The sequence below is a fragment of the Aulonocara stuartgranti genome (genome assembly GCF_965226115.1).
Source record: "Aulonocara stuartgranti genome assembly, chromosome: 8".
NCBI lineage: Eukaryota > Metazoa > Chordata > Actinopteri > Cichliformes > Cichlidae > Aulonocara > Aulonocara stuartgranti.
Window position 1 is genome coordinate 26227370 of NC_138959.1, and position 21922 is coordinate 26249291.

At 38.9% G+C, this 21922-nt stretch overlaps 1 protein-coding gene across 1 annotated transcript in view; it reads right to left on the reverse strand.

Annotated features, from left to right (window-relative positions):
- Positions 1-35: 35 nt before the first annotated feature.
- gsg1l2b (gsg1-like 2b) overlaps positions 36-21922 on the reverse strand; it is a 28286-nt gene continuing 6399 nt past the window's right edge. The window contains exons 4-5 of the mRNA XM_082544143.1: positions 7523-7634; positions 36-2940 (exon numbers count right to left, since the gene is read on the reverse strand). Of these exons, the coding sequence (XP_082400269.1) occupies positions 2640-2940; positions 7523-7634 (413 nt within the window). The 3' untranslated portion in view covers positions 36-2639. The remainder of the gene's footprint in view (positions 2941-7522; positions 7635-21922) is intronic.

A 21922-nucleotide genomic window follows, 5' to 3' on the forward strand; every position in this document is an offset into this window, starting at 1 on the left:
ATTTATGTATGCGTGTGTATGGGGGTGCGTTGGCTCACCAATTTCTGCTAATTTCAAAGTTAGGCAACACCGCCATCTTGTGGTGAAAGCAAGGAACTGTGGGGTTGAAGCCCAGCAGAAAATATGATAAAAACAACTTCTTTATTATCACATATGCTCCTTGATTGCCTCAAATTAAATCTTTTCATAAAAACGTATTATTCATATTAACATATTAAGCTTAAAACAATTATCCACAAAAAAGCAACTAATGAACACTGCACAAAAAATGCCACTGTAAATAAGTCATGACATACTCGTAAAAACACAACAATCCATGCTTCAGCGTATACTGCAACCCAGGAGAGTCAAAGATAATTTAAACTCAAGAAGAATAAGCTGTCAAGTCATCTACGTTTACATTTCACTTTAAACTGAACAAATAAATAAGGTACGCAAAGATATACTTTGAAATGCACTTAAATGACAGTAAGTAGCAACAATCCCAGTGTGTCAATACAAGAAAAACACCCCCATCATCAAGTAAATATTAACACAGAGAGCTTCAAAAGACGCGCGGTTCTCTCGCTGATGGGTTTTGGCAGTTTGCACAGACAGATACATGTTTCCTCTAAAGCAGTCACTTTTTCAGAGAAACACCACTGCCCTTATTCATATGTTGTGAGCACAGAGCATGCTGCGTGAGCGGAGGCATGCTGCTGGAAGTAAAGGCACTCAGCGTGGCCTGCAGGCATCCTCCACCCCCAGAACCTTCTTGCTATACACCTTAAAATCATCTTTTGTTTCCATGTGTTAGACAGAGCAATGCTGCTACAGTTCCTCGATCGTGGTCGTACTTCTCGGTTCTAAAGACCTAATGCAGTGTGTTTGATGCCACTAAATCCCATTTGGTTTACATGATTGGTTAGGTGTGAGGCAGTGTATCAATATATGGATACTGTCGGTCCAGCAATGTCTATTTACAGCTGAGTGAGTCATGGACACACGCAGCTTTAGCAACTTTGTACACCTTCATCAATAGTTAAACTTTAAAATTCAGCAACCCAAGACTCTTTACGCCTCACTGAACTAATTGGAGATGTTGAAGAAGCGATCAGATCACTGTCCTTTCTATGGAGCTTTTCTCTTGGCTTTTGTTAGGTTCCTCAGCTTCACCTATTCTCATTTATGCTAACGGCCACCATGGGGTGACTCCTACATGGAAAATAAGAACGACTGAAGAGTGGCCTCTGTACAGCCAATAAGAAAAATGTATCCTATTTCTCAGATGATTTACAACTAGAGCAAACATTTCTGTAATGTTGCTAGTTTCAATAGATGATGATATTTATATGCTTTGGTGCACAGCTAACCTTCATCCAGTGTCTTCAGGTTCTCATCAGATCTGAACCATGCTTGTTACGCCCCCTGATGGAGACGGCCGGAACACTTAGGATTTCAAAACATTATGATGGGTATGTCTATCTTTTATGAACGGGGAAGAACCACTGTGGTGGGCTCAGCGACTAGAAGTACTAGACATGGAAGAAGCTACATGTACCATTTGAGCATCGGTGTATGCAGAAGTATCCCAGTTATGTTTTGTATATGTTTTGGTTTCAGAAATCTGGATAAGGCTATAACCCAGTTTTAACGGGACAGCTATGTAGGTTATAGGAGGCTTGATTAGCTTTAAACAGTTGGCCTGAACCAACTGGGTCCCTGTAGAGTCTTTGATATATCATGTTCTGACTTTTATCAGAATCAGGATAAGTTTCCAAATCAAATTTCCATGTACATTTGATGAGTTCTGAGGTAATAAACAATCACTGTAATCACTGAGATCATTGCTGAGGAGACGGCAAACCTTCATTTTGAATTTTACAGTAGTGTAATTAGCTTCAATGGTACATTTACTGTATATTGACAGTATATTTGTTGATATGCTGTGCCACAGCAGATCAGGTTTGACCATCATTTAAATGGTGAAAAGCTTATTTTTCAGATCTTTTTGTTGTTTTGTCACTACACAAATATACAGAATAAGTTCCGAGTAAATACCTTCCCTGCTTTTTGTGAAGGGCTAAATTATTTTCTAACAAAAGATGATATGATGATCTGAAAATGCAAGTTAGTTTTTTTTAATTGACTTTTTATTCAAAGTAAGGTAAATAGTCTTCCTGCTAATAACAATAATTGTTGTAACCTTGCTAATGACGCATGAATATAAAACTAAAACTGGATTTTTTTAAGGATGTGTAAAAAACCCCAAACCTTTAAATCTTCTGCCTTAAATATGAAGTTATTATGCTGAAAATATGTAATATCCTGCTGTGCTTTTATGGTTTTGGGTTCATGGCTGTCATCACCCGTCAGCAAGTATCTGTTGAACACAGTGAAAAACCTGAAATTAAACATCCTGTTGTAGTTCTCAGGAATGGTGAAGACCAAACAAGAGTTATGTTTATCAGGTGACCAGAAATATGCTTCCAAATTAGTGCTGTGATTTACGATGCTAAATGTTGAACATTTTGGCTAATCACTTAAAATCCCCAGAGGTCTCAATCATGATCTCATTATCCTTAAAGTATTTACATCCTTGTAAGACACTGGACATGACAGTGACAGAATCATGTTTCAAAATGCTACACGCTGCTTGTCTAGCAGTATTCCTCTCCCTGTGGATCTGGCAGGTCATTGAGGTCTAAGAAGATGGAGGTGTTGGACAGCTTGCGTCCATCTGACGACAGGTCGAGCAGTTCCTCGGCAGTGCTCGGCACAGAGCTGATGTACATGTCCCACACCTGCTCCGGAGAGTCCAGCTCCAACAGCTTCTGCTTGATCTTCAGGTTCTTCTCAATGTTCCTGCGCTTGTGCTTGAACTCCAGGATGGTTTTGGTGTAGCGGTTGATGGTGGTGACTGAGGATGCCATGCAGGCCGTGAAGGAGCTCCATGCCAAACTAAGGAAAGAAACGAAAACACCATGAACTCCTTCATTTGCTCCATATTCAACACCCTTTGTTCAGTTTTCTATCCTTTACAGAACCTGAGCTAATCCTTTGATATACTAACATTTAAATCGTGGCCACTCCCAATAAAAATGTCACATTCTTCAACTCTGGCACCTCCACCTCCTTACTTTAACCTCTTAAGCCCCAAGCCTACCTTTTGCCCCCGTATCAGGGGGCGTTGGGGCTTAAGAGGTTAAATACTGATAGCAGACTAGGTATGACAAATGCATCCTCAAGTGAAAGCATTCATAGAAACATGAAAATATGATTTTGAAAACTTTATCTTGATAGAAAGTCTCTTTTATTTAATGATCAAAACACAAAAAGCCTCTTTCCTCCAAAATTCAGACTACTGAAAACAGGTTGTCATATTATTTTGATATCTTGGGAAAACAGTTACTTTGTGACAACATAAAATACTGTCAAGGTAATTTTTTTTGTCACGATCAAGTAATAATAATTATTTGACAAGTAAACAAAGGGGTTGCTTTGATTAGGGATCAGAAGACAAACAATAGCTAAAAAAATATACATGCCTGTTTAGATAAGTTATCAATTTTACAGCAGCATATTACACGTGTGCACCATTGTTTAAAAATTGCTATTCACACATTTATAGACTAAGACAATCTAAATCTGTTTTAATGACAGCACACTGTGAACTTTTTAGCATAACGAATGGGTTTTCTGGTACAGAGAGGTGAGTCAGTAAGAGAAAACATTGCATATACAACAATGGCTACCTCACAAAAACCATGTTTATAGATACGGACTAAATACAAGGAGGGAAGGGCAATCAGGAACAGGTGACTTTAAAGGTGCAGTATGTACAATCTCACCAGTAGACGGACTGGTGCTTATATCGCACTTTTCTACTTTAAGCGCTTCACACAACTTGCCTCATTCACCCCGTCACACCCCGTCACACCCAGTCACACCCAGTCACACCCAGTCACACGAACACTTTTCTATGTTTTTCCTATGCAGGTGCCTTTTTATCAAACATTCACAGTCTGAATGGATGCATCAGAGAGCAACTTCAGGTTAGCATTTTTAGCGCTGGAACAGACAGGGATCAAACCAACAACCTTCTAATTAGTAGGTGTGCTACGCTACTGCCTTAGCTACAGCCACCCCAATAGATGTCAAAAGACTGCAGACTGCAGTCGACTGAATCTTGTTCATAAATCTCAGCTACACTGGCCACTGTAGGACAAAAAACTCTGTAGGACTGCTGGTCATCTGCAGTAAGTGTAGGGTGTCATTCTACTGTTTAGCTCAGCTGTCTGGCACACCAGCTGGCACAATATTAGCTTAAAACCAGCTGCTGTTTTTGTTCAGCTCATTGTCCAGAGACGGTGAGTAAGTAATTGCGACAATATTGAGACTAAATAAGCATATTTATGAACCTTTTCTTGTGTTAGAGCCCCGACTTCAGTTGAGGAGATGAAGCTTGAGGTAAAGAGGAAGAGGACGAGGTGAAAATGAGGAAGAGACAAAAGCAGAGGAGGAGGACAGAGGCATAATGAGAAGGAAATGATAAGAATATACATGTACTAATGCTAAATAGCTGGAGCTTGAAAGAGCTGTTTGTGATCTTCTAATGAGGCATGCAACGTATATCTCAAGCCATGAACATAAAACACTATTATGCTACTGTGTCTGCTGTATTCAAGACAGCGGTGCAAGATGGTGGCTTCCAAAAACTGGCTCTCTTTTCTTTGTAATTTAGTGATTTGATCCTAAATTTACAAGAATGCATAAATTATGATATTTATGAGTAAAAGATTCTTTTTTTTCTATATTAAATAACCACCAGAAATGATGTACTATGCTGATAAAAAACTGTCTATGTGCTTTCATCGTGTTTTTGCAGAATAAAAGTCCAGCCAATGTGAAGGAGGAATTGTCCTCCGGGTGGCGCTGATTCATCACAAAAGCCCTGCAAACCTGTCTGCTTTATTCAGGCATAATTGTTAGTTTAACAAGGAATAAAGATCGAACTGATGAGGTTTAACTAGAGCCAAACCCATTTGTTGTCAGGCTGATGTTACTGGCCAGTATTACCTGTGTGCTGATTTATCAACATTAGTATTTATAGTGATTGATAAATACAAGCTTTCCCACTAGCAACACAGAAAAAGAAAAAGATATTGGCTAATCTGTTGAAATGTTTGCCTTTCAAATCACTGAATACTGATACCAGTACTCAGTGATTTAAAATTCAATATCAGCTGGGCTCCAAGTTTAGCACAAAGCACACAAAAGTTGAGAAAAGAACTGCAATGCATGGTTAAACTAAGTATTACATATTTCTGCTGTTCTTGTGCAATTTAAATTGATCAAAAATGAAATAACCAATGTATAGAACATTTTACCAAATCATTTCAATGCTTTGGGAGAACAAACAAGTGAGGACTCAAAGGGCCAAGTGGTGAAACAGTGGGATAAGAAAGAAATTACTACAAAGACTGTAATGGGAGGGAGCGGGGTAAGGAGAAATACAGAAAAGTAGGCTGAGAGCAACAGCACAGGAGACACAAAGAGAAAAGACTAAGCTATCTTGTAGAGTGGGCTTTTTCCTTTATCCACTTACAGTTTTTACCGAATGCCTAAACACTAACTGTGAATCCTGTAGCACAATTTCTAAAACTAGTCAGACTTATAGCAAAACCACTCACTGAGTTTGCAAAACTAAAAGCACAAAAACTGCTTTGCTCTCAGTTTGCAATTTTGTAACACACACTTTGCAAAACTGTAGGCACAATTCACTGCACAACACTCAATTACCAAATTTCCAACACACTCCTAGCAAAAGTATACACATGTATGGCTATCATTAACACTAATTTGCCAACTGTCTGGCACACTTTCACATGTGAAAACTTTCTTAGATAATTCGTTCACTTTGCAATCAGCCTAAGCACTATAATACAGGTAAGCTGTGTGTGCGGAGTACAATGGAGGGAGCAGGAAGAGTGAGAAGCAGAGGAGGCCGAGGAAGAGGACGTGGAGGTGAAGAAGTAGGATGAAGAGGACGACAAGGACAAGGAGGAGCAAGAGGAAGACGAGGAGGGGGGAGAGGAAGATGAGGAGGGGGAGAGGAAGGGTAGGAAGAGTAAGAAATAGAATCACTGATGACATCAGAGCTACAATAGTGGACCATGTAATCAACCGTGGAATGACCCTGAGGGTAGCTGGCCAACGGGTCCAGCCTAACTCGAGCCGCTACACTGTAGCAAGCACCATAAGGACATTTTGAAATGAGAATCGGTTAGTACAGTCACTTCGCACAAAGATTTGTAGCACTGCCATATGCCAATGAGAAACACACCAATACCAGTGATGTAAAAATACGGAAATTGTTACTTTACAGAATTGCTAGATGACCAGATGCTGGGGGCAGAGGAAGCATGTTCACTGCAGACCAAGTAACCCATATAGTCATTATGGCGATTGCAAATAATCCTATACTTGGAAATAACCACTTGTGTTTGTTTTGATGTGTTTGAATAAACACCAGTACTTGAAGTTTGGATTCCTCTATGCTTATGGATCTATGACAGAAGTATGAGCTCAAACTGACATAGCCTACCTTGTGCACAGAGGAAGCAAAAGCCAGATGTGTTTTGTATTCATACCATCAGTGTGCAGTTGGCGCATTGTGTGCTTAGTAGATGATGGCTTGTGTGTACTGTTTGATACGGAAACACCATTTTTACGAAGGTGTGAAGAGTTAATCTAGCTGTGTTTGCTTTTGCAAGAGAACTACAATGTTTTGATTATTGGGTGACAGGTTTTCTTATTTGTGTGAAGAGTTTTGCAAAATTAGCCAATAGTTACAAAAAATGTGCTTAAGCAATCAGAAAAAACTGTAACAAGCTCAGTTTTTGGACCTGTGATTGCAGCAGATGAAAAGACTGAAAAGTAGGCTACAACTGAGGTGCTGAAAGGTTCAGTCTGGCCCACAGATGGCTTTGCAAACTGTTAAAATTGCATTGAAGCAAGGCATAATTTGTGGACAATTTACTGTACCAGGAGGCACAGGAACACAAAAAAACGCCCCTGTAAAAGCTCATGTTTGAAGTTTAACAAGCTCACGTATTTGGCAGTGAGCAGAACATAAATGTTCAAATCCTAAATGGGACAGAAAAGGAGTTTCATGCAAAAAACATCTTGCAGTTATGTCCTTACACATGGTGTTGCACATGGCTGCATGACAATGTGTAATTTATAGATGTGCTATCTGTACAAAACTATGATTAGAAGGAATCATTGTTGAGTTACAGTCAGTTCACCGATTTTGCTACAAATAAATTTAAAAAAGACGTCAGAATTTAATGCTCAGAAAAATTCTCCAAACTCGGCTTGGAGTGACTCACAAACCTTGTTGATTTTTAGATTATATGTCCGAACAAAAACTTTGAAAGACTTCCAGAAAGCCTGGAGAATTATTGTTCAAGAGCACTTTAAAAATGACACGAATGTCTGGCTGCTTGGGAGCAAAATAAAAAGAACCAACATCACTCACATGTATGACCAGCTGTAGTCCCATGTCTGAGGTTTCCAGTCCTCTGGGCCCAGACTGACTGTCAGCTGGAAGGCTGTGGTGAACATCATGTGGGCTACCATCCCCAACAGACCTGGACACACACACGTACACAAACACTGATAAATCAATAAGATTTACCCACACTGGCAGCCAAAGAACCTGCTAAGTGTATTTCTTGATAGCCACCACTTGATGGCAGTATTGCACAATGTAACACATGACGACGCATACACGAGCAGCTGTTTGCAACCATATACATGTCAAACACTGCTATTACACAAAGTTTAAACCTCTAAGAACGCAATAAAATAGAGCAGAAGAATTTTCTCTAACTACCTCTCAGCTATTTAACATATCCTTTGACCAATCCCAGGATATGAAACCACAGAACTAACTAAAATATTATTAAAAATGAGTATTAATGGTCTAATAATTCAATAACACTGTCACATGGACTGATTAGTCATACTCTGTATTTGCTGAATCTGCATGCTTCCTTCACTATTCATTTTACTGCAAGGGGTACTGAGCTACAGTGAGTCACTGTTTAAGCGAGTCACACCGAGCAGTGCTGCTATCTACAGAATGTATTTCTTTTAGGGTTGGCAAATGATCACATACAGAGAGAAATATTACAGGAGCTGAAATTCTAACTATGTGGCCAGACTAGGCACTGATTCTCTGTTTCTTTACTTATTTCACAAATTCTTAAAACGAAATAAATACATAAAGAAAAATAGACAAGACTTCACTAACAGCTGAAAAATCAATCAGAAAAGTCCAAGTGGAGCACAAAATAAAACTAAAACTGTGAGAAATAAACAGTGAAATGCAACTTTCAGGTGTACCAACTTTTCTTTGTCTACTGCATTATTATTTTCTCATTTATTCCTTAATAACCAGAAGAAGTAGCAGCGCACCAAGGAACTGGGAACAACACGGAGAACTCTGATAAAAAAGTTTTTAAAAAATATTACATAAGCTGCGGCATTTAAATCACACGCGGTTGTTCAATCTTGGCTAGCCTATGACCCAGCAGGTGCCACTGTTTCTTGTTCTTAGCTGGTACATCGCGTGGTCTTCTGCTGCTGCACCCATCTGCTTCACCTGGTTCATTCAGAGATGCACTTCTGCGTACTGCAGATGTAACCAAGGGAGCTTTGTTGCTTTCTTATCAGCTCAAAGTATTCTGGCATTCTCTTCTGACCTCTGACATCAACAACACATTTTCTCCCAGTTTCTGACAATTCTCTGTACACCCTGGAGGTGATTATGTGGGAAGCACCCAGTAGATCATAAGTTTCTGAAAGGACCAGGTTGTTGCCAGGCAGACCAGCTTGCCTGGCAACAACAACCCTCCCACCGTCAAAGCCACTTAAGTCAACGTTCTTCTCCATTCTGATGCTCGGTTTGAATATCAGCAGGACATCTTCACCATGCCTACTTACCTGAAACCACTGGGTCCCTGTTACAGTGATGGATTAGTATTTTTACCTTAACAAAGTGGCCACTGAGTGCATCTCTTAAGCTCATAAGATTCGCTCTGTCACACCAAACACATCATATCCTCCTTCTCTACATCCATGAATCCCAAACTGTCTGTCTGATGTACTCATTTCTAATCTTGTCCATCATTTCCAATTAAAAATTTAACATCTTCAACTCCGCCACCAGCTCCCACTTTTGTCTTTTTGTTAGTGCCACCATCTCCAACCATATATTATAGCAGACCTAACTAGTATCTAGTAACTTTGCCTTTCACTTTTGCCATCCTTGTGTCTGCACTTTGTCGGTGTTTTAAACCATTCATTGAAGAGAGCTTTTTGTTATGTTAGTGAGTAATTAATGTACTATTTTTCATTAACTATTAGTTAATTATAAACTGGGTGTATTTTACCGTTTTATTTGAAAACATGGCACAGCTACTGCTCCCAAAACAGCCTCTGTGAGCAGCTCCTGCTAAAGTAGGTATATCCAGGCCCACAATTTCCCATGATGACAAGCTGACTCACGAGGTGAAAACAATACCATTCACAGTGCTGCTGCTGCTAATAAATCTTGCAGTAAATTTCAGAATACAGCAGTGTTGGTGGAGTTATTTACTTTTGCACATAAGCAGGCTTCTGCTTGGGAATAGGATCAACTAATGCAATGAAAGAAATGAAGGCATAAATATGGTAATTACAGCCAATCTCAGCGTGCCACTGTTTGTGAGATGAAGACCACGAGAGTCAAGGGGAAAACAGAGAGACAATTCATTTTTCCCTAAACCCTGTTCCCTTTAAGCTTCTGTTGCTAGGCATGCTCAGCTCAAGGCCAATATGCAATTTACAAGGAAAACAACAAAGGTTTTTAACTAATTGTAATTTTTACACTACATTTGAATCAAACAGTTGAGTTACACCAGCAACACGCTGGTGAAAAACATATTTTGTAGAAGCATTCATCCATCCAGTTTTGGCTGCTTATCTGTGGCTGGGTTGTGTTGGCAGCAGTGGAGCAGAGAAACCCAGACCTCAGACCTCAGGTAATGGTAGGAGGGTAGAGCTGAATTTCTCCCAGCACTGCCTTATTCTCACCTGCCTTTAATCCTAACTGCACACCAGTAAACATTCAGAAAAGCATCTAGCACAGATGCAATGCACCCCAATGATATAGATGTGGTGATTTAGCATTCCAATATTCTGATATATCAGGCGATATTTTTTCTTTTAGACACACGACAGGAAAATAGATTTCCCTATAATTTACTGTTAAAAACACCCAACATTCGACCCCTGGTGGATTGGAGTGTTTCTCCTACATCTTTTTTCGAGTTTAAAATTTTCATTTATTGGCCATTATAAATGCTGTCGCTAGCAGATTATCAAAAAAGCTAATATTAGCTTTTAATATCAGCTCTCCTATAATACTGATATTATTAATTTGATAAAATACATCCACAGACAGAACTATATATAGCAACCTATGAAAGGACTCAAAACTGCCTTGTCAAAGTGTCCTCAGGGTCACATTCGTCTCAAAGATACGTGTGAGTCATTGCAATACAATAACACACGCACGCACACACACACACACACACACACACACACACACACACACACACACACACACACACACACACTAGACTAAACAAGGAAAAAAAATATATTAGCAATGCTGTTGCTACTGCTAGCACATGAGCTGTAGTTAGCAAACAAGCGACAGTTAGCTTACTTTGTGAATTGGCTGAAGTTTTTATGTAGCTGTAGCTTTTTTTTCTAGCCAAATGATTTAAAAAACCCAAACAGTAACATTCTGTACTTTTACTTGCGATACTGAGCAAGTAAAAGTAAAACTATGTATCTTGGGCAGCAAGTTAGCTTTCCAACTAGCTTAAGATCCATGTAGAATACATGAAAATACGAAAGGAAAATGATGGATAAGAACATGCACAAGCTTTCCTAACTAACTTAACTTTTTTCAACTTTGTTAAAATTATGAAGTTTTTGAATGTACTACTAATTAGAGATAATAAAGCTTTATACTCAGAGGAACCATTAACTGGATGCAGCAGTGCCTGCCACAAACATACTTTTTTGTTCGTTCTAAACAAATTTACTCTTTAGTTTTTATTTTATTAAAAAACAAACGGTTCATTAATAGCGCAGTACAGTGTTTCACCTTTTATGATGGTAATAATGAAAACTCTAGCCACGAAAGAGTCTTTCTCTATTATGCATATATTATTTATTCATACTGCTTTTTTTTGCTCTGTTCTTTTTAAGCAGCTCTTTATTATCTGGGCATGTTTGCAGGATAAATGCCAAAAATTGAGATTAAAACTAGAAATTAGAAAAAACTAACAGATATAGACAACACCAACAAATGACATGCTTGCTGCCATTTGTACTTCTCCCACATTTGCAGTGTTAAATGTATTAGAATATAAGCTGTTTAGCATCTTGGTACCATTTCCTGTTACATCTACCAGTTCAGCTTCCTGTGTACTTCAGGCATAGTTTATTTACAGTAGTGCAAACATATCTGCAGGATAAAATTGTCTGCTGTGGCAAATGTGAGAAAGAACAACTGTGAAAAATATTCCAATCTGATTTTGTGTAAAAAATGGAAAACAGCAAAGGTGTTAAAATTTCCTATCTTTGTGTAAATCATATTTAATATTTTTTTCTCTTTATGAATGGAAAAGATGGAAACAAAAAGCACACTCTGACTTTCAGCAAGCTGGATAACACTGATGGGAGATTGTACTGAGCTGGAGAAGCTAGAATAAAAGATAGCCCAGACATTACAAGACATCTCCTATTTATTTACACCCTTTTCATTATGTGAAGAAATCTCATGCTCAACAGGCGTGCTTTCATCCTGTAATAGGACAACTATTGTTTGTTGGAGGTTTCAGCAGCCATCAACTGAGTCCAATCCATATATACCAAGAACTGGGTGCAAAACGTAAAGTAGAGATTAGCAGCATCTTCCACTTATCCGGTATACTCTTTGTCCTTTCATATTCTTCCCATCTCTTCCCCTCGTCTGCCTCTTGCTTGGTTTTCTGTGCTTCGCTTCATTTATTATTTTCATCTTTGCACCTGATTTTTTTGTGCTGGATTTTGCCTTGCCCACAAACCAGCACAGGAATAAAAAGCTACGGATTTGTAGCCTACCAATCCGATTACCACATAAGCCCCCCCCCCTCCACAAATCCCTGGGCCGAACATGAGTGCACCAGATTCAGTACCAAACACCTAAATTCTCATCTCATCCCTATCAGAGCTCATGTTTATTCCTAAAGATATGACAGTGCTACATTATCATAATGTTATGCAGATCAGAGGCAGCCGTGCATCAGGATGAGTGGAACAAATCGCAGTCCCGAGTCTCAGCACGTTCTGTCATCTGGAAATTATGCTTGTTCTCCTAACACAAGGTCACTTTTTTCCAAAAGAAGTCAATACATGCCATTGCAAGGTTATTTATTTTTAGTGTCAAAGCACTTAACATATACAAGCAGCCTCAGAGATGTGACGCTTTTGATCCAGTTCAGCCGTACAACATCGAGAAAGCAGTTTAGCCTAATCTGTGCTGCAAAGCTCTCTCACAGTCAACAGGGGGCACCTAGATTTTTTTAATCTGTTTTGTCATTGTGCACAAGCTACAACTGAAGTCTGACACTAAGGATTATTTGTCCTTTATCACGCTGTTTGGAAAATGACTATTCATCCAGTGTACAAAAGGTGGTTGAGCTTTTAATCCTGCGTTTAGAACTGCATGAGAAATCTGTCATACGACAAAGCGGATATGAAAAAAGAAAAAATACATGTGTTTTTTGTGGCTAATACAATACCGGTCACAGGATATGTCAAACTTTACACTTTTCATTTTTCGGCATGTCAGACCTATCAAATTGTAGCTATACATTATGCACAGCAACAACACCAAACTGCAAGTAGGGGCATGTCATTAATCTGCAATGCTCTCATGTGAAAGATTATACACAAACAATATGCTTTACTCAAAGTCACAAACACACGAAGAGCAATGAATTGTTTTTCTCTCTCTTGTGGGGCATTATGCCTCGTCTAATTCCAGTTGGCTGAAGAACAGTCTTTTTCTGAGTATCTGGTCAGAACATCAGAAACAGGACGTCACAGTGTGATTTCATACAAGAACACAGCAGAATTATTTTAGTACAGACCGAAAAACATTTATTGTTGAGAGATATTGTGCAACATATTCCCTCGTATTGGAATATTAGTAAATAATAGAACCACAATACCAAAAAGTTGGAATAGTGTATAAAGTGTAAGTAAGAAAAGAATAAACCCAATTGTTTAAACTGATAAATAATATTAGCTTATTGTAATTTAATGGCAGCAACACGTCTAACAGTGTGGTACAGGGACATGTTTACTACTGTGTAGTACCCCTTTTTTAACACCACTGCCCTAATACTGTCTGATATAGTATTCTACCTAGTCAACAGTGTTGGGTCTTCTTTGTTTTATTTTTCATTTTGCAATGCTTCAAATGTTTATAGGTTGAAGGTCTGAACAACTTCACTCTTCTACTACAAACCAACGCTGTTTTAATATCTGCAGTATGTGGTTCATGAGAAATATGGCTTGCTGAAATGTGCAAGGACTTCACCGAAAAAGTCAGGAGGATGTGTGCAAAAAAAAAAGAAAACACTAATTTCAAATTTCAATTCCTCTGACTACAAGAAGAGAGCATTCACAGGCTTCACAATTACACTGAAGATCATTATTATGAAATTTTCCCACAACTTATAGACACATGTTCTTGAACAGTGGGACTGGGGCAGCATGGTGACATGGTGGTCAGCTTTGCTGCCGCACAGCAAGAAGGTCCTGAGTTTAATTCTACCATCAGGATCAGGACGGGGTCTTCTTTTGTCGAGTTCGCATGTTCTCCCTGTGTTTGTGTGGGTTCTCTCTGCTTCCTCCCACAGTCCAAAGACATGCACTTAGGGGGGTTAGGTTCAATGGAAACTCTAAATTGCCCATAGGAGTGAATGTGAGTGCGAATGATTGTCTGTGCCTATGTGTTAGCGCTGCGACAGACTGGCGACCTGTCCAGGGTGTACCCTGCCTCTTGCCCTAAGACAGCTGGGATAGGCTCCAGCGACCCTGAAAAAGGATAAGCAGAAGCAAATGGATGGATGGTTCTCCTCATCTTTACTTCTGAGAAGCTGCCTTTCTAAGCTGCTCTTTTTATATTAAATTATGTTGGTTAAAACTGGGTTGTTGTCTTTGTTAGCTTCTTTACAATGTAAACAAATAATTTTGTTTCAAGGTGTTTTGTATGTTTTCATAGTGGGTTGTGTCTTTAGTCATAGTGCATGTTTTGCTGCGGTCCAAATACCTCTGAACTTGGCCTTCCAAAAAAGAAAAACAGGATTTGCTAGGTAGATAAGCTAGTTAGAGCCATTCATGTATCAATACAACATAAAACTTTTTTGCTTTTAAAACAGCTGGAGCACATTCATGTATAGAGCCTGGTCAGTGCTCTGCATATGGCTTGTTTAGTCAGTCACACATACACAACATTGGCAGGACAGGTTTTACAGTTTTACTTTTGCTCATGTTCAGTGCTGCCATCTTGGACCGTTACCTCGAGGGTTGGTAGGGCTACTCCAACCTTCCAAGTGGGAAATCCAAGTTGAGGGGGCATTCAAGATTCAAATTGTGACACTAAGAAATTCCAACTTATTAAGGAATGTGGCATTAGTGTATGCCTGTGAGTGTGCACACAACCATTTCCCTGCACCACTGTGGATTTTTCACAGGCATGAAACAGGACGACTCATAATATGTCATACATGAGGCTGACTGGTCAGTCAGGGCTGAGAATCCTGGAACTCGTTTGATTCTGATCTTTGGCTGGTTGATCTGTGCATTTCTACTTACCTACACTATCACAGCAGCTGCACTAGGTGCATCTTCTATGCATATTTTTTTTACTGTGCTAATATAGCTTCTCCTGAGCTTGTAGGCGTCCTGTTTTTCTTCAGCATCTAAGGATAGATTAGTACACTTGTAAGCATACAATATGCAGCCCAGCATACAGGACTGAAAAAAACAAGTACTGCTGTGTTACTGTGCTACTAGCCAGCATTCACAGGCTTGTCACTAGGTTACACATACTTGGTGAGCAGATGATTTCTCTAACATAACGATTGCTTTACTCCACTGACACTGAAATATTTGTTCTGTACATATAAAACATCTGCAGTCCTCCAACATAAAATCAAATTGTTACTTCTTGTTATATTTTGGTAGTTTCTTAAATAACTACAGGTTCATTGTGCCTTAAGTAGTCAAGCAACACATCCATGCACACTTTAGTACACTAGGCACACACTAATTTAAGAAATAGAAACAGAAAGTGTGGTTATCTAGCAGATGTTTGTCTCCATGTCAGAGATAAGTAAACTTGTTGCTGCTGCTGTGCCACGTTTCTCTTGCTTTGGAGATCAGTTGCTTTAAGCTGCAGGTATTAAGACAAGGTGCTGGAAGGTGGAAAAAAAAAAAGTTGTTAAAATTGAGAACACGCGTATTACCGGTAAGTGTTGTTAATCTAATCCGCCAGAGCATGTGTTCTTTGAAGTAGAGTTTAATTTTTATGGATATTTTATTTCATATTTATAAACTTGAACATTTTCAAAGGTGTTTTTGTAGTTTTCAGAGAGGTCTTTTTATGTGCTCTTATCAACTGAAGGCAAGTCTATGTTTTGAACTCCTTTCATCTATATGGTCCAGTGGAAAAAGCCAGAGTTTCAGAGTTTGTCTTGTGTATAGCTTTCTCATTAGAATGAAACTTTGAGGCTCTTTTTGTTTGGGCAGCATGAAAAAGGCAGAAAATAGCTGACAGTTGGCAAGTTAGAGTGTAACACAAATGGAGAATAGAGAGTTTGGAGAAACTTGCTTTTTTGAAAAAGTCAGAAAAGATTCTTTCATATCAAGAAAAATTGTATTAATAAGCTGTATTTAAATGGTGCATAACCGTTTTGTTTTTTTAATAAACTGCAATGTTTAAAAAGATTTTCTAAAAGTAATGCGAAATATAATTAAAGGAATACAAATGCTTTTTTGGTTTTGTTTATGAGAAACATGTCACATTTTTCTCAGATTGTTAAGTATCACCTAAAATAGCTCCAGATTGCTCAGTATTTCCTTCTGTCCCCTCAGGCTCTTTATACACTAGCGAGCAGCAGTCTCTGTCACACACAGTACAGTTAGCATGACCACTCTTACTATTGGAACAAATTGGCAGTTCCGCAGGCACCCGCTATTAAAACCACAGTTTTTATTTTTTTTAACACACACTCAGCACAAAAACTGAAGTTTTTACTCACATTGCTCACATTAATTACCCGAATTCAGCTCAACTTAAGTTCATTCCTCACATCAAAGTAAGCCTCTCTTTCTTTTACTTCCCCAATACGTCTGTTTTTCATCATCACCTCACACGCCTCATCATACGTCACATAACTGACAGGTGTAATAAAATTTCAGCTCAGACCTCATTAACATAACATATTCAGCCCATTAAAAAGAGAAACAAACTGTTACAAGGACACTAAACCGTTGATGTTTGAGAGCCGACGAACTGCAACAAAAGCCGTAAAAAAATTCTAAATGATTTTGTGTTTTAGAGAAATAAAAACTACACTCACACTTGAGTACCAGCCTCACAGATTTCACCCCCTCTATTTATGCAAACAGCTCACTTCTTCAGACAGCGAGCCATATATAAATAAAACATGACACATACGGCCTGGGTTGAGAGTTCACTCGCTATCTTACTGAACGTTACAGCTGGCAAAACACTGGGTAAGTGTGTGAAAACACGACTCCTGAGTTTAGTTGCAGGAGAGCATGCTAGGTTCAGCACCTATCAGGTGAAAATGAAAATATCACAAGACCACAACAGGATGACTGAGTGATGGTCAGTAGTTTTTCTGCTGTGATAGACAGACCCTGGAAAAGGTGTCAACCTTCAGCCTGCCCCTGCCAGTAAAATGCACCAGAAATAAATAGAAGATAAAATAAAATCATCCAGCATCGTCTACATCCATTTACTGTAAAGTAATGGCTTTTTAAATGCCAATTACTTGGGCATTTCAACACTGGAGTCTGGGGGACTGACTCACATATGGATCTAGCTTCAGTTGGCCATTAAAGGAACTGCAGATTTTGGCACTTCTGATTAGCTTCATTTGTCAGTCTCAGAGATTCCCATTTGGAAAGGAGATAATAAAGTCTCACGATTCACAGTGATGCACAATCCACAACGACACAAAAGCAAACTGTCAATATGATTAACAAGTGACAAATAAAAAAATCAGGTAAATCTCAGTTATCTTTTCCATCTTATAACATCCTTGCTACAACGTTTTAAACCTTCACCAGTTTTTTAAACTGACAATAGGTTTGGAGGTGCATTTTCTCACTTGAGTCTATGCCAGGCAAAAGATGGTCACCTGAACTCAAACTTTAAAGGCTTGAGCAGAGTGTTAGTACTGTTGCCATCTTGGTGATTTTAAAATGAGGAGTGATAAAACTGATAACCAGAGGAATATGTAAGGTACTGATCTGAACTGATCAGGAAAAGTCTTACTAAGGTCAAAGGAGCTGAAGGCTGTTTTTCCATAGACTTCCATGTAGCTTGATGCCTTTTTGAACATCCCTCCCTGCTGGCCATTAGAAATAATGCATGTTTAAGACACTTGCATCCATCTTTTATATACAGTTTGTGGTGATTTGAATGTAATGGCAATGTAGGTTTGAAGTAATTGTGATTACAAGCAGGGTGGGGTGGTGCTGATGTCATGACGATAAATATGATGCATTACCCATATCACTTTTATACAAATCTATTTGAATGAGAACTTTCAATTTGCTTTTTACTTCTTTTTTTTGTAAATATTCCAGTTTAAGGAAAAAGTAGGTCATTCCCAGTGTATTCATCTGCAAAAAAAGTCATATAGGATTAAGAAGGCACCTGATACACGATATGAAGTTTTGAGGACACTTAACTAGTAAGACTATAGCTCCGTCATTGCCTCATATGCCAACAGGATCAAAAGAGAACTTGGGTTACTCTGTACTAAAATCAAAGCAACAGTCAGACTAGGGGGAATCCAACTCTAACGTCAAACTAATCAATATGCAGCCTCAGGCTCACCACATATCCATATATGTCTCTTGAATGAATTTCTCTAATCTTCTTGGTCTCTTAAAGTTTTTAAAAACTTTGCCTTCTGATCAGGGGCTTTCCTTCACAGACATAAAGCCGGATTCTTTGAAAAAGACAAATATGACAGAAAATTTGATCCAAGCAGAGACAAAAACCTCATTCTTGCACCAATTTCCTACAAAATACATTTCACTAAAACAGACTATTTGAAGAAAAGCATCAATCAAAGCAATGTCTTGTCTTAGAGTTAGATCAAAGAAGTAAAGTTTCGTTGGGTTTGAGCAAACGTAATATTTCCATTTTTTTGTAATGCTTTCGGACACTGCTCTGTATCCACATTGTTCTTGATAGAGACTCTCCTTGTTGTGACCTTTTACCAAAATGAACAGTTTTTCTTTCCTACAGTAGGAAAGTCAGTATTGGGCATTAAAAGCATTTTAAAACACCTTTTATTCTGGTTTTACTGGTGATTCTATACATGCAGTATTTATGTTCCAGTGACCACTGAAATTACAGTTAATTTAGCTAATTAATTAAATTAGGTTTCAAGATGTCTGCAAAGTTACAAGCTTGATGCAAGCAGAAAATCTGACCAGCTTATATGTTTAAGTGAGTCATAGTGATGTTAAGTGGCTTAAAAAACAGAAAGTAGACTAGAATGACAATGAGTGAAAAAGCAGCCAATGTCCACAGGAAAACTTTGAAAGACCTTCAGAAAGCCTGGAAAACTATAGCTCAGGATCACTTTAAAAAATTACAGGAATCTAAATCGTTGTCAGTGTGGTTCTGGGAAGGTCAGGAGAGAAGTACAACCATCTATGAAACACAGGGCAGGCTTTGTCATGGTTCTGTGTTGGGGATCTTGATAAAACTGATAAAATTATGAACACAGAAAAGTGCCATCGGAGTTTAATCCACCATGCAAAACGATTTGGAAAGTATCTGATTGGTTTTTTGTCATGCTTTTTTCAGCATGACAATGAAACACAGAACAGAAAAGCACAAAATGAACACTATCAGTCATGGATTTGCCTTCCCAGTGCCTGAATCTCAACATTGATATTGAAGCAGTGTGGGATCATTTTGACAGAGAACTGAAAAAGAGGCAACCAGCATCCAAAGAAGTGCTTTGAATGTCCATCAAGGAGCCTGGAAAACTATCCTGAAGTCTACTTCAAGTCTATTTCATTTAGAAGAAAGCTTGAAAAACAGTTCAGACTGTTTATATATTGTTATCATACAGTACACACACACATATATATATATATATATATATATATATATATATATATATATATATATATATATATATATATATACACATCAGGAAGATGGCCCCAAGCGACCACGTGCTCAGTGAATACCTCAGGCAGTAGAAACCCAAGAAAGAGGAAGGCGAGGAACCATCATGGAAGGACAGGCCCCTGCACAGTATGTACCACCGGCAGATAGAGTAAGTGGCTGATATCCAGTACAGATGGACGAAATGGTGGTGGCTAACCAACTGGACATAGTGGTGGTAGACAAACAGAAGAAGACGGCCGTAGTGATCGATGTAGCGGTTCTCAATGACAGCAACATCAGAAAGAAGGAACACAAGAAGCTCGAGAAATACCAAGGGCTCAGAGAAGAGCTCGAGAAAATATGGAGGGTGAAGGTAACAGTGGTCCCAGTGGTAATCGGAGCACCAGGTGCGGTGACTCCCAAGCTAGGCGAGTGGCTCCAGCAGATCCCGGGAACAACATTGGAGATCTCTTTCCAGAAGAGAGCAGTCCTAGGAATAGCTAAGATACTGCGCAGGACCCTCAAGCTCCCAGGCCTCTGTTAGAGGACCCGAGCTTGAAGGATTGACCGCCCACAGGGGCAAGCGGGGGATTTTTTTTTTTTTTTTTTTACATATATGCTGTAGGACTGCATGTTTCAGTCTCTGCATGTATTTCCCGTTTTCCTCATAATATATCAAGAAATGAGAAGGCTCAAGACTTTTGCACATTACTGCATTTCGGTTTATGAATGGATTAAACAAATCCAACACATCATGCTAATTTATGACGTTATCATGTTTTAGACATATTTCAATAAAGCCAGACTAGCTGTTCTCTGCTGCCTCAGGTCTTTAAATTAAGCAATGCTAAACAATATGTGTCTCTAGCCAGAGATGAGAAGAGTACTGATTCTCTCATGTCACTGACATAACAAAAGCTGGTAAGTGTGTTTCACAAAATGCTAACATATTTTGGGTGAGCCGTGGATCAAGTATAGCATCAGTTTTACTCCAGGCCTACAAGCGTCTTTTCTATAGTCTAACTAGAACTGCCTGTAGTTAAAGAATAGATACAGTACACACATATGTTACAACCTTTAAGCATTAAATAAATTGGTCAAAGTGTGGACCTCGGTTTTACAGGTTGTACGATTCTTCAGCCTGTAGCCTTTTCTGTTTTTTTAAAAACACATTTTCTGAATTTCACCTGTCAAAGCAGCAAAAAGCTGTGAGTCACTGTCGTGGAGTCGAGTATCTTTCATTGCTGAATCACTGCCCAGAGTGTGGTGGTCGGGATCATTTTCACAGAGTGGATTAGAGAGAAGGTCATTGTTAATTCCTCCACCGAGAGAGGGAGGCAGACTGGAAATCTTTTCAGGGCTGAGAGGCTACAACTGGCCTGAATATATGACTGGATAAATGCCAACAAGGAAGCAGAACTAAGGACTCAGTGGTTTTAAAGTTAAACAGAAACGGAATAAAATCAGTATATATCTCAAGCGTTTGCTATAGTTTTCTTATAGTACTTAGCAAAAGTGTATTTAAAGCTTGGATAAACGTTCCTGCAGTAAATGTTAATTTTTATTTTGGGGTCCTCTACAGGGCATGACTTTTCAGTTTTATATTAGCAAAGAATGCGGTGACTTCATGGACAAGGAGCCTAACATCAATGCAATACTGTCACTATTCATTTGGTGCATCGGTATGTTACCAAAATCAGGTGAAGTTACAGGATGCTGTCTTTTTGTGCGTTACATAATGCTGAAAAATACATTCTTGAGTGCACAGGAGCTGCCAATGCCTCAACAGGACCTAATAAAATTTAATAGTAACCTTGCCATTAAGGGAGGTTAAGAAAGTTTCACTTTGGAGTTTCAGATTCTCATGCTATCCAATGTAATCGCGTGCAAAAATAAGGGAAAGGCCCTTGTCCACAAAAAACAAAATGTGGTTCTTGATAGTTTTCCACATTTCAGCACTATAGCAATCCATAAATATTCTGTTTTTGCAAAAACTTGCAAGGTAGGCTAACTTCCTCCTCCTTAAATAAATATAAACTTAATAGTTTAGTGAGTTGTAAAAAGGAGAGCATGGCTTAAACCACGACAAAAACTACAACTGACTGAAAAATGGCTCGAATTCAAATTCATATGCTCTTCTTCATAGTGCAAGTTATCAGCGCATTTGATAACAAACCTGGCTGTCAAGTCTCTTAGCAATAATCAAACCAGAACACCAAAGAGACCACGATCCACCACAATTCACAGGTTTTTGGAAAGTCTGAAGTAGAGAAAAACAGGACAGCCATCAGTTCTAACGCCTCCCATTTGAGCCCCAGCCTACCCAAGCATGCAGTTGCCTCCAGGAACTAATCATGCCCTGTCCTTGTCCCTTAC